Source organism: Sarcophilus harrisii, chromosome 1 (genome assembly GCF_902635505.1).
Source record: "Sarcophilus harrisii chromosome 1, mSarHar1.11, whole genome shotgun sequence".
NCBI classification, from domain to species: domain Eukaryota; kingdom Metazoa; phylum Chordata; class Mammalia; order Dasyuromorphia; family Dasyuridae; genus Sarcophilus; species Sarcophilus harrisii.
The window spans coordinates 367404743-367418455 of NC_045426.1; the positions used below are offsets into that span (position 1 = coordinate 367404743).

General features: G+C 37.7%; 1 protein-coding gene across 6 annotated transcripts in view; it reads right to left on the minus strand.

The window, feature by feature from the left end:
- The window catches only part of LOC105749276 (urea transporter 1-like), a 98586-nt gene that overhangs the window by 27762 nt on the left and 57111 nt on the right, over positions 1-13713 (minus strand). The window contains exons 1-4 of one of the 6 annotated variants that reach the window (XM_031946006.1): positions 10297-11098; positions 9904-10009; positions 3313-3466; positions 1716-1905 (exon numbers count right to left, since the gene is read on the minus strand). In XM_031946006.1, the coding sequence (XP_031801866.1) occupies positions 1716-1905; positions 3313-3448 (326 nt within the window). In that variant the 5' untranslated portion in view covers positions 3449-3466; positions 9904-10009; positions 10297-11098. Of the gene's footprint in view, positions 1-1715; positions 1906-3312; positions 3470-7583; positions 8195-8944; positions 9168-9903; positions 10010-10296; positions 11099-13713 lie in introns of those variants that run through there. The other 5 variants (XM_031946004.1, XM_031946005.1, XM_031946007.1 and 2 more) reach the window with 5 other exon arrangements.

Sequence of the window (13713 nt, forward strand, 5' to 3'; positions counted from 1 at the left end):
CATAGTGTTTTCACCTTTTTTTTCATTGTTTGCTTGCTTTTTGTTTTCTTTCTTGTTTTTTCTTTTTGATCCTATTTTTCTTGCGCAGTATGATAATTGTGGAAATATGGATTACTTGCTATCTAAGGGAGGGGGTAGGGGCAAGGGAGGGAGAAAAAATTTGGAACATAGATTTTTGCAAGGATGAATGTTGAAATCTATGCATATATTTTGAAAATAAAAAGCTAAAAAAATTAATTAAAAAAAAAAGAAAATCAAATCTCCCTTCTGATACTTATTTCCTGTATAAGGTTGAGGATTTCTCATGACCTCAGATTTTTCATTTATAAAATAAAGGGATTAGACTAAATGACCTTGGAGACCCCCTTCAACTTGATCCAGCAGATCCAACGTCTGATCCAGTGATATCTACATATAGGAGTCACAGAATCATTATTTATCACCTTCTTAGGAAGCGACCCTTAGAGCTCATTAATCCTGCCCATTCATTTTAGAGAATACATATGTCTATATATCTACATGTAAATGTAGGCAGAGTAGTATAGCAGATATAGAGCTGACCTTAATATCAGGGAGACCTGGGTACCAATCCTATTTCTGATGTTTATTTATTTTATTACTTATATTTATTATTTTATTTATTTATTGTATCTTTATTATTTATTACATTACTTTATTTACTGGGGCCCAGGACAAGACATAACTTCCTGGGCTTCAGTAATATCACTGAAAAAATGGAAGGGGATGAACTCGGTGGTCTTTGAAATCCCTTTAAGGTCTAGATCTATGCTTTTTACATATTTATATAAAGTGTGTATATGCTTTTTATATACATAAAAGCATGCCTTATAAACCTTATATTCTGATAATATACCCCAAATAACTCACCCTTTAAAGGCTAGGTAGTCAGGAGGTATAGTAGAAAAAGTAATAGCTCTGAAATCAAAGTCAAAATCTGGTTTTAAATCGAGCCTCCTCTATTTGTGTGATTGTGGACCAGTCATTTATCTCCCTCAGGTTCTTCACTTTAAAATAAAAGGGTTGGATCAGATGCTGTCTAAAAGAGCTGTTTGATTTACATATGCAATGCTATGAGATAATTCTCAGCCTTTCATGGTACAGACCAGCAAAGTGAGGTCTGGAGATGCTCAGGTCTGCACGATCAGTACATTTGGCCGCTAGGTGGCGCCATAGTGCATAGAGTGCTGGGTCTGGAGTGTGGGAATCCTCAACTTTCTGAGTTCAAGTGCTTCCCTTCTAGCTGTGACTCCGGGCAAGTCACTTAATCCTATTTGCCTCCATTTTCTCAAAGGTAAGATGAGCTGGAAAAGGAAATGGCAAAATGCTGCAGTGTCTCTGCCAAGGAAACCCCAAATGGGATCAAGAAGAGTCAGATAAGACTGGAAACAACGGAACAACAACAAATAGCAGTAGAACCTGGGTCTCCTGATTTGAAAAGATTAAAATTTTAAAAGCCTCAGAAATGTGAAAAGTTCCTATAATTTGGCTACAACACCCAATATCTCTGATAAGAGGGGAAATAGTACTTTGGGCCCCGATTAAGAAAGACAATGGGCTTTTGAAAGTAAAGAATCACTTCATTTGAGAATTCATTTGCCATCCCTCTTTCCTCATGGAATCCTTCTTTCCTCACCTGCACAAAGGTTAAGGGTTGTAGCAAACAAGATGGACAGAACCACGTGGACGATCCTTACCTGTCTTGCTTAAGCAGGAGGGCTGTGAGTGTAGACACTATATTTCCCAGGCAGCCTGTGAGAGTAAACCAGGGACTCTGGACCAGCAGCCCAATTAGGATTATGATCCCACTGATGGGGTTATTAATAAGCACCACTTGGGATATGCCTCGAAGAATCCAGTCAAGGAACTGAAGTATGATAGGTTTGTCTGAAAAGAAACCAGAAAATGGAAGATTAGTCATTGTTAAGTATCAAAAGTAATCTCAGTGGGACAATGAACTCTGATCATCTAGTCCAGCTTGTACTTAAATGGGAATTCCTCCTGTGATATCCCTAATAAGTGGTCAGTCACCCAGCCTCCTGGGACCTGGAACCACATTTTCCACTTGGTTATCAAAGTGATTTTAGGTGTGACCATGTCAGTTTTCTAGTTGATAAATTCCAGTGGCTCCCCATCACCTCCGGGATCAAATATAAAATCCTCTGTCATTCCAAGTTTTTCGTTACCTATCCGCTTCCTGTCTTCCCAGTTTTCTATCCTGTAATCCCATCCACAAATTCTGTGACTGGGTGACATTGGACTGCGAGGGATTCTTTTCATGATATATTCAATTTCTAGACCCTAAGTATTTTCACTGGCTGTCCCTCATAATCCATCTTGTCTCCTTGTTTTCCAGGCCTCCTTCAAGTCACAACTAAAATCTCGTCTGGGACAAGAAGCCTTTCCTGATTTCCCTTAATGCTAGTGCCTTCCTTCCCTCTGTAGCTTTTCATCAGATTTTGAGTTCCTCTAATGCAGGAACTCTTTTTTACTTTTCTTTGTAGCCACAGTGCTTAGTGTTTTTTCTGGCATATAGTAGGCTCCTAGTAAGGACAAGTAGATAATGCAGTGGATAGAGTACTTAGCCTGGAGCCAAGAAAAACTGAGTTCAAATCTGACCTCAAATACTTACTAGCTCTGTAACCTGGGGCAAGTCACTTAACCCTATCTGCCTTCATTTCTTCATCTGTAAAACAAGATAAAGAAATGGAACTCCAGTATCTTTGCCAAGAAAACCCCAAATGAGGTCATGAAGAACTGGACATGACTGAAAATGACTAAACAACAACTTATAGACTCAGCAGTGAAAGTTGAGTTAGGAGAGTTAAGGGAAGTCTGTGGTAGGGGTGAGGAGGGGAAGAGGTGAAGACATTCTTAATAATAATAATTCACGTTCATATAATACTTTTCAACACTTCTGGGAGGTAAGTAGAGGAAGCATTATTATTTTGTAAATGGATCCTTATAAAGATCATGCCTTTATAGGTAAGAAAATTGAGACTTTAAGATGAAGTCATTTATTTGGTGTCATTGGACCTTCCACTGAGATTATTTGTGTATGTGAAGGATTTAGATGGGAAGGAAAAGGGAGAGAATGGGGTGCTTACAGGAAAGAGGAAATAAAGGTTGAAGGGGAAAAAGAGAGAAATAATGATAGGGGAAGAAAGTGAGAGATGAAAAGGGATTAGGAGAATCATTGAATGTTTCTTTCTCAGATAAAATGGAGAAGCAGACCTAAATTCAAAGGCTGATAAAACCAGAGAACTATGTCCCACAGCAGATATAGATAGATACCTTTGAGCCAGTCTGCATATTCTCTCATATCTCCAGTGATATAGCCAATGGCTCTAGGAATGAACTTTCTCCTTCGCCATGATGCATCTCTTCCTTCTGAAGTGTCTAGCTTAATGACAGTGGGGTTATCCTCCATGGTTATTACTTGCCCTGGCTCCTTAAAGAAAGAGGAAAGTTTATTATTATTTCCATTTATAAATGCGTCTTTGGAAGATCAGCTTGTTTAGGGCTTGAAAAATGAGATGATGTTCAGGAAGGAAAGCACCACTATTTTCCTTTTGAAAGAGAAATGAAGTTGAAGAGGGTCCCTTAAATTTACACTGTCACCAAAGTCCCATTGATACATGGAGAAGAGCAGGCCTTCATTTAATTGTGTTATTTCTCATGTGCAGGATACCTGCTTGTACAATTTTGCTTGTACAATAAGGTATGTGCTTTCAAGGATAGGGATGAGTTGCCGTAACATTAATGCAATTTAGAGATGGATAAAAATGCAGAAAATAATTAAATTTTACCTCAACTAAGAAAGGAAGCTTTCTTAGTTTAAGTTTCTTTTTTTCCAGAAAGGTCTTTTCTAAACGAAAAAGATTTTTAAATATCCCAATGTATAAAACTCAGATTAATTTGCATGTGTTCATTAGTATTGAAATTGGATTGATTATTTTGCAAAAGTATTGACTGAGGGAACCAGAGATTCTGATCTCCCTTAAGATAGCTCAAAAATGATATAAATGGAAAATTTATTTAGATGCAAATTTTCAGGTATATGCTCCAATATGTAAAATAGGATACACTTGTACTATTCTAAAGAAAATCCCCTTCCCTGAAAGTCAAAAGGACAAGTGATTATTTGAACTTGTATTTGAGTTATCTAAACATTTTGTGGCTGTGACCATGGGGTGCTGTTTTTGTGGACTATTTGAGTCCATGAAATAACCCAATAGCATCTTATATCCAAAGAGTTTTGTAGATACAGAAGGAAAGAAAGTGGATAACATAGGCAAGAATAAAACAGGAATACAAATGGAATAATCATGGCAAGAATGCAAGAAGCCAATACCAAGAGCATAATTGCGATAAATATGACAGAAAAATATTAATAACAAATCCATGGAACCGCACAAAAGAGGAATGCCAAATATATCTAAGTATTCAAATGAAAACCCAATGACATAAAGAAAACAAATGTGCAAAGGATAATGCCTATAATATAATCAAAATAATCACACAGAAGGAAAACTTCAATGTCTTACCCAGGAGAAGTATGCAAAGGAGAAGAGCAAAATCATAACTAGGAAAATTATGCAAAAAGAATGGCAGTGCCAACCAAAATAAATGTGTATATACTGTATAATCAGGATAAGTGTGAAGAAGGGAATGGTAATAACATAATGAAAAATGGCTAAATGTGCAAAAGAGAATGCCTTAAATATGATCCCACTAAATGTAAAGGCGAATGCTAATAACATAAGCAAAAGAGAATACTGGTAATATAACCAACAATAATATTTTTAAAATGCCAACAAGCAAACCACAAAGGAACAAAAATGCCAATAACCTAGCCAAAATCAGCATGCAAAAAGAGAATTATATATCATCATCTCAATCAATGTCCAAAAAGATCGCCAATCACATACCAGGAGAACTAGGCAAAATGAGAATGCCAACACCATCCCCAGTCCTAGTGTGTAAGAAGAGCAGACCAAGGCCATAGCCACAATCAATATAGACGAGATGAAATATTATGACACAAAAAGGTAATATATAATAAGAACCAAGTGTTGGATAATAGCATTTTTTTTTTTAATGTTCAAGTGGGGAAAGGCAGATAGGATACAGAACTCTGATTTCCTAGCTGTTGGGAATTCCTTGTATGAAAACTTCCCTATGAATAGGCAACTCTTCTATAATTAAATTTTCAGCCTAGGCAGTTACTTAGGGAATGAGACACTAAATATCTTTTCCAGGATCACACAACTTGTACCGGGGCATATTTTGAACTCAGATTTTCCTGTCTCCAATGCTCAGGCTCAATCTTCTGCCATACTATCTCTCATGTTAAGGAAAAATCAATAACATGCAAAGAAATATGGACAAGAGCAGAATTGTAATTACTTTGAAATAACATAGACATGGTAAAAGAACTATAGGAAAATGCCCAAAGTACAAAACCACAATTAGACCAGTAGATAACATCAGGGTGTTACAGTGATGACAGTTTGATAGCAGAAAACCGAGGGCAAGAGCAGGACCAGTGCCTGGAGATAGACACCTTTTTTCATGGGTCAGGCTGGGAACAGGTGCTATTAATCAATGTCAATCTGTGAGATTTACTTTTAGATGCCCATCATTCCATTTACAAAAACATTTACTAACAAGAGAATTACTAAGGGGAAATTAATCCTTGAGATTGCTCACTATTATTTTTTTTGGTATTGATCTTTTGGCTTTGAATTTTCTTTTATTTTCAGTGGAGAGTTAAACATTTACACTTTGACTACAGGTAATTACTTGATGAGTTACAGATCAGGCACATTTTGCTTTGATAAAAGAATGAAACTGTAATTAGCCACTAGAATCTGAGTTTCTTTCATAAAGCTGATTTAAGTAGAATGAAAGCTGCTTGAGGGCCGAAATTATTTTTAAAGTCTTTTTTTTTTTTTTAGTACAATGCTATGGGTACATAGTAAGCATTTAATAGATTGTTATTCAACTGAATTGATTTTTAAAGGAAGATGGTCTTAGACTCAAATTCCCAGAAGACAAGATATGTATTTTTAAAATTTTGTTTGTTTTGTTTGTTTCAGGACAACTAATGTCAGTTGTTCTCCAGGCACAGGCACTTTGAAAGTGCCTTTTGATAATGCTTAAAGAATTAAGCTACTTGTTGTTACCATCAAATAAGAGTTCAAATGCTTGTTTTTATAAGTCACAGGGGAAAAAAAAAGAGAAGAGACAAGTCAAAATTCCTCTTTAGTAATCCTCTCCTCCTAGAGTATGTCCTTTACAGAACTGGAAAATTTTATGTAAGTCACAGTACTCTGATCAAGACAAAGGGGATCAATCTGGTAACCTGGTTTTCTGTGTATTCAGAATCTTAAAAGGGAAGGACAGGTAAAAGACAAAAGTCAGTGTAATTTGTCCACTGATTAAAAGGCCATTTAAATATATGGCATATTACAGAATAAATATATTCATTCTCTCAAACTTGGGGACTTAAAGAAAAAGCCCCCCAAACCTCTGCTATTTTGGAACTTTGGAAATTGAAGTATAAATGAAACCAGGTAAGAAAAACCTAGCCAAGAACAACTGTCCAAGTACAGAAGTAAAAATAAAAGTCAAATCATGTTATCTTTTCTTCAGCTTGACAGCTTGATATATATTAGATTTATTATTATTATTATTATTTGCTAAAGTTTGCCTCTGGGAAGGAGGCTTTTTTTCTTTCTTAAAGATAACTGCTGCTGTTCCAGAGTCTTACAGTTATTTCTTCTAGATAACTGGAGTATCACAGAGCAGGTTTATATTGCTCAGCCTTTTAAATGTTTTGGCTGTAGCTAAGATAGATTTCACCAATTTAAACAGAAATGTTCAATTTCTGGTTACCCAAGAAACTTTGTAATATCAGAATACTTGTTTTGTGGCTCTGTTAGTTCCTTTATTCCCCCTTTAATCTAGATACTAACTGGGCAATTGGAAAACATTACCTGAGTAACACCCAGTACCATTTGACCAATATTCTAGATTGCAATAACAGACATTATAATCTTAGCTAAATTGCCAAAGGCAAAAAAAAAATCAATATTACACAAGATTTGACTGCATTAGGAAGTTGAAAAGTAAGGGGAAAGGACAATACATGAAAATTCATTCACTGAGCCACCCTGATATTTATCATACACTCACTGTGTATAAGATACTGTGTACCAGTTATGATTCTATGATTTTCATTTGTAGTCTGATTTTCCTTCTTGGTGGCCAATGACTTGCAGACATTATTAAGTCAATCATTTTGTCCCCAGATGAGTTTCCTTAACTCGCTCGATGTGATTTATGTCCCAAATTTCCTGGCACGCATTTCTCAGCCTGCCCACCTCGTTTCCACTGGTTTTAGAGGGTGTGTTAGGTATTCAAAGACTGCACTGATATGGGTCAGTTTGAGCATTTTTCAGATATCAGCCAAGAACTCCCAGGAATTCCCCCATAAATACTGCCATAAGCCAGATCCCAAAGATCATCCACAGAAAGGGATTATTTTGAAATAGGCATACCTGTTCCTCCAGCCCATCCACAAGAAGTAAACTTAGATGTGTGCCTTGGGCTTCTGCCTCAAAAGTTTTGTTTCCAAAATTATTTGTCCAAAGAGAATTATGTGGGGTGTCACCAATGCCATTCAAAGTATGTCCATTCATCCTTCCTTTCCTCCATATGACAAGGGGTAAAAAATATGTAAATCAGGAAACATGCTCTCTGCTGAAATGTAGATGGAGCCCAGAATGCCAGGAATGAAGTAGAAATATTATAATCTTACGTTACCGGGTCTAAGAACCCCCTGATCAAATCATGTACAAGACCAAAAGATAATATGTCCTTATATTTTTTACCAACAAAATGCTGGTCATGAGAAGAGTTGTTTTACTCTGAGATCCTACCCTTCATTCTAACATAGCAAATCAAACGTCCAATGACAAAAGAACAGATTCTGATTCCAATATTATTTCATAGTTCTTTTTTGGTGAATTGTCAGTGAATTCAGGGACTTTTTTCGTTCTAGCACTGAAGATTAGATTTTATGCCTTGAAGGAAATAAAGCTAAATTGTCACATCTCCATTTTGTGGTCAAATGCAGATATATGAAAAGCAGGCAAAATTATGGTGATCTTTTTGGTCTACCAAAAAAAGTGGAAAAAAAAAAAAAAGGTTTCTTGGAGGTGAGAGACAATTGTTTTTTAATTATTATTATTTTTTTTTAGACAGCTTTTATTCACTGCCAAGATTCTCACCCTTAGGTTAAGGAAATCTTTCATTTGTAAACTAGCAAAAAGCTTAAATGAAATCTGTTGATAACATGCTTTAAACCATTCAATAAATAACAGATAATTTTTAGACACTTCCACAAGATATTGTTCCTTCCTCAAGAGTAACAATTCTAGATTATATTAGAAAACAATAAAAACTTAGCTTATAGGACAAAGTCTGTTAACTGGGAAAAGCAATGAGTAAAATGCCTAAAATCCTTTTTTTTTATCTTTGGAGAAGACTTCATTATGTTTAAGAATACCATCCTTCCTTAAGAAGTTCCAGAGTAAGCTCTTTAAATTCATCTGCTGGGTTGGTCTGGAACTGAAAAGCTTCAATATAGCGATTAAGACTAGCTTTCCCCCAATCAAATCTTTTTCACAATTCCATAGTACTGTATATTTGAAATCCATAAAGCTGAAGACTGAAATTTCTCAACTCTTGAAGCAAGTGTCACTTATAAGTTACAAAGTCAATTGATGAGTTTAAAATAAAATCTCCAGTTGCAAAATTAACATATAGTTGGTTTTTTTTCCTAAATGAGGGATATTCAAATATTCATGTTCTAGTATGAACAGAATTTCTGTCATTAAGATATGCATTTGGTACTTACAAATAGTCTTTAATTTGGGTATTCTCAGTTCTGATGCAGCAGATGGACCCCAATTCCCTTTAAAGCCAAAGGCTGGAATAAGAAAAATGAAATTGTTCCGTATTCCTCTCCCTAGTAAGTCCTTTTCTTTCAATGATCTATGAATCAAAATCTGAAAGTTTGCACATATGTGGAAGTACCATCAGATTTGTCCTTGCAAGTGACTTCAAATGTGATAGAACAATTCTTTCCATTCCATAGGCTTTTGTAAAACAAACTCTCTCGGCATGACAGAACTTGTAGAAAAAGACATAAATCCATAATTAGGAAGGCTAATACCCTGTGCCTCACTTATTCCCATTGAGTCATAGAAATGTAAAGTTTTCTATGCTGTTTAACTATTTCAAGAACATAAGCTTCTTTAGCCTGGATAATGTTATGAAATCCAGAAGAACCTGGAATCACTGTTTTAGGTTTGGAGAGGGAGGGAGGGAATTTCAGAAGTCATCAAAGTCATAAGATCATATGTAGTTTTATACTTGGAAAGATCTTTGGAGTCCACTTAGTTCACCCTCTTTATTTACTATAATAATAATATTTAGTATTGGTAATAGCACTGGAAAATCCCAAAAGTTCTTTATACATGTTATCTCATTTGATCCTCACAGCAAAGCTGGAAAGTAGGTGATTAACAAAGGGTGTCTCAAAAATGCGGTTTAAACTTTGATAATTTAGTCTTAGTCATTTTTAGCTCAATAGTTAAAACTACATTAAGTTTTTGGGAATATTCTGTCTTATTCCCATTTTACAGATGAGAAAACTTAGGCTGAGAGAGGGTGATTTACCCCTGGTGACAGAGCCAACATTTGAACTCTAATTCTGAAGCTGTATCGGCTGGTTGAGAAAACTGAAATTTAGACAATAAGGAATTTGTCCAAAATGACATAGACAGTTAATGGCAGAGCTGGGTCCAAACTCACCTCTTTGATTCCAAATTCAGTATTCCACGGAAGGACAATTTAGCAGTCAAAGGGATTCCCTTGTCACATATCCTCTGTCACTTTTGTGCAAAATTATTCTTCTACTCTGTGTTAACCAGAGAGGAAGTAAAATGCCTCAATGAACAACAACAGAACATTCAAAGTGTATTAAAGAAGTTGGTGGTTCGGGTTAAAAGAAAACAAAAACCCCCCAGAAACTTACTGGGTCCCTTGAACTTTGCCTTTAGAACTAGTCTATTTCATTTGGGCTTACGGAGAAACGGCAGTTTTTCAAAGAGGGGAGGAGGAAATAAATACATTCAGATAAATAATAATAGAAATTATCCAGTAAGAAGGAAAACTCAAAATAACAGACATTAAGAGGGTACTTACAAATTCTCTGGCTTCTTGTGGACAGAAGGCAGTGACTGATAAAAGACTTGAGCAGGATCTTTGAAAAGGAAGAGTCTAAGTAGCCGCAGATATGGTTGAGGAGGGAATCATCTAACCGTTTTTATATATCCCATACCCCACTCTGCATATAAATAGTGGCCAGTGTCTCCTCCCACTCCTGGCACAAGAGGTCAAGAAATGCTGAAGAACTAGTCATTTGACTTTTCCACTTTAAGCCTTGTCTTTGACTCCGTGCCAGACACTGGACCATCTTTTCTACAGGTTTCTAGGGTGTTTGTTCTGTTGGCTTTCTTTCTTTCCAAGTTTCATCTTTTCTTTCTCCAGACTGTTGTCTTAGAAATAGCCTCCCCCTGTCCCATGCCATCTCTTTCCCTTTCTTTTCCCCTCCCACCCCAAAGAGTTCCAGACTCTTGGTTTGTTTCCCTCTCACTGGACTCCAGCTGGGAAAAGGCCAACATGATGCCGTTTTAACCAGAAATTACTACTTGGATCAGTCTGCTCCCCAGATGGCTCCTGGACAGACAAGGCAATTTTCCTGTGTGTCATTTTCTCTATGACACACTTCTGGACCAATCCATTCATGAAAATCCAGAATTTGGGATGCAAAAGCTGAAAGTGTGCAAAATCAAGACCCTTTCATCAAAACAACGTCTCTGCTGGAAAAGCACAACCCCATAGTCTTCCAGCAGCACAGTCCTGTCTCAGGATAAACTGGTATGTTTGCAGAGCTTGGAAGCAAACATTTCTTAACCAGGTAAAATTGAAAGCAAAGTTGAAGCTCTCTCTTTTCCTCACCCCCCCACCCTTTTTTTTTTCCTTCTCCAGCTTCAAGATTGTGGCATTCTTCTTCATAACACAGACTTCTTGACCTCCTCAGTCACCTGGTCTATACTCCAGCTGTGGATCATGATGGGGACAGAATTAAAACAAACATGAAAAAGGTGCCTGTAGCACAGGCGGCTGCAACTCCTTTGGCCCCTGCTACCTCACCAGAGTCGAGACTGTGATAACCCTTGTCAGCCTCCAGCACCGGTATCACATCTGTACAGAGTAAACTCTCTTGCACCACCCACTGGACAATGGCCAGACTTGGTTTGAAACGTCCCGAAATGACAATAATCCCTGTCCAGCCGGCATCCTCTCAGGTGGATTAGAGGTCATGGATTAAGAACTGGATTTGGTATAACTGTATGGACATGTAGACATATATTGTATTTAACTTATATTTAATGTATTTAACATGTCCACCTGCCATCTGGGGGAAGGAGGGGAAAAAGGTGGAACAAAAGGTTTTGCAACTATCAATGCTGAAAAATTACCCATACATATATCTTGTAAATAAAAAGCTATAATTAAAAAAAAATTCCCATAAAAAAAAAAAAAGAACTGGATTTGGTTCAGCCTTTTCATTTTACAGTTAAGGAGACTGAGGTAGAGAGATGTGACCCCGAAGGTCACACAGGCAGCAACAGGAGGACCTCAGCTCTCTGTTTTTAAATGTAATAAGCTTTCTACTCTATCTTGGAGACTTAATGCTGTGCATTCCCAAAGCAGCTGGGGTGGTGGACAAGGAGAAGGTCAGGAACATCACTGAGAGACTGGGCAGCTGGGCGACAGGGAGCAGCAGTCACACTGTGCACCATGCTCTTCACTTCCAACGTTTTGATCCAAGTAAAAGATTCAAAAGAACATCCAGGACTGAAAATGGGAAGCATTCCTAAAATATGAAAAGAAAAGGAGCCTTGACAGGGACTACTGGATGTATGTGAAACCCACTTAGTAGAGTTACATTCTTATTTTCCTCCAGTTTTCTCACTGGTCATAATATAAGAAACCTGGTGATAACAGCATTTAATTCCAGAACCTGGGGTCCTGGAAAACCATCCAATGCTCTCGATAAGCATAGGAGGATGGTTGTCATAGTATATAGGAGAAATAGTGGAGGATAGTGAAGAGAGCTGAAGAGGCAGGAGTTAGGAGTCAGGAAGACCTAAAAGCAAGTAACTCAGAGACATATTGACGTGAGATTTGGGGCAAGTCACTAAACCTGGGCAATTCAGCATAAATGTAAGTTGTTGAGCACAAGCTGATCTGCATAGATAGGAGCCTCCAGACCTTTATATCAGTAAAATCACAGGTCCTGATCCAAAATATATACATGCATACGTGTGTGTGACCTTGCTCACAAACATCCAAGGACTAATAAGATAATTTCCTTCCCCCTTTAATTTGCTTAGTTGTTTTGGACTTCAGATAGATAATAGTAAAACATTTAAAAAGTACCTACTATGTGCCGGGAATTGTGCCAAGTGCCAGGGATAGAAATACACAGAACCAAGAAAGTTCTTGTCTTTAAGGAGATTATATTCTAACGAAGAAGAAATATAAAGGCAAGCTGGAATAGTCTAAAGGGAGAACAAATATAAATGGAAGCTTGAAAGTAGGGGATGGGACACGGCACGAAGAACTGGCATGGAAGCCTGGTTCTATTAAGGTAAGAGGCAGATTCACCTATCAGAACCCCGAATCCCTGACATGCACTCACCCACTCTTAAAACAGAATGAGACTCTTACTCACATTATTTGGCAGACAGCTCAGCCTGGTGGTCTGTATTCTTGACAAACGCTTTCTTCCTCTTCCTGCCCCAGCTCCTGAATCCTTCTAGCCTTTACCTTCTACTGTCACAGAGGCTTTAAAGACAGAAGCCTGCTGGTCAAGGGATCTATTCACCTTGGTTGCCCAGCTATCTCGATTCACATTTTTCCTCCTGTTTCGTCCGGGGCTTAGCCCCCTGGGCTACATTCTGGCCCAAGGAATTCCACCCTTAGTTCTAAGCCAAGTCTCTATCCTGGTTCTTAGATGTAACTGCCTGAGGCACTGCAGGTGTATCCTTGGATTTCATTGCCAGAGGAATACACAAAAATCTAGCAGGTTTTAGCATTCATGTTCCTATAGTCAAGCAGGGCTCAGATGGCCAACTTAAATCTTGCAGTCCTGGTTTGCTATTGGAAAGCTTTAGAACAAAGACTTGGAAGACAAGGGTAATTTCCTCAATGCCTGAACAGGAGAATGTTAGTCTGGGGACTCTGATTCAATCTGGCCGGCCGAGGGGAGAGGACCAATATTCCACCTGGCTCTCCTGCTCCTTCAGCCAGAAGCCCATTTGCAGGCTTTCATCCTGGGGAAGTCACACTATCAAAGCAAACACATATTCCTTGTTGTCCTAGAATATCACCCTACACGAACAGCCCTTTTCTGTCTTACCTCTTCTAACACTTTTATCCCCACTCCAATTCATATACATCTCCAGACACAATTTGTGGCTCCACTAATCCCTTCCACTCTTTGGAGAGACAGGTAAAGGTGGAGGTGGACAGAGGACTAGACCTGCAGTC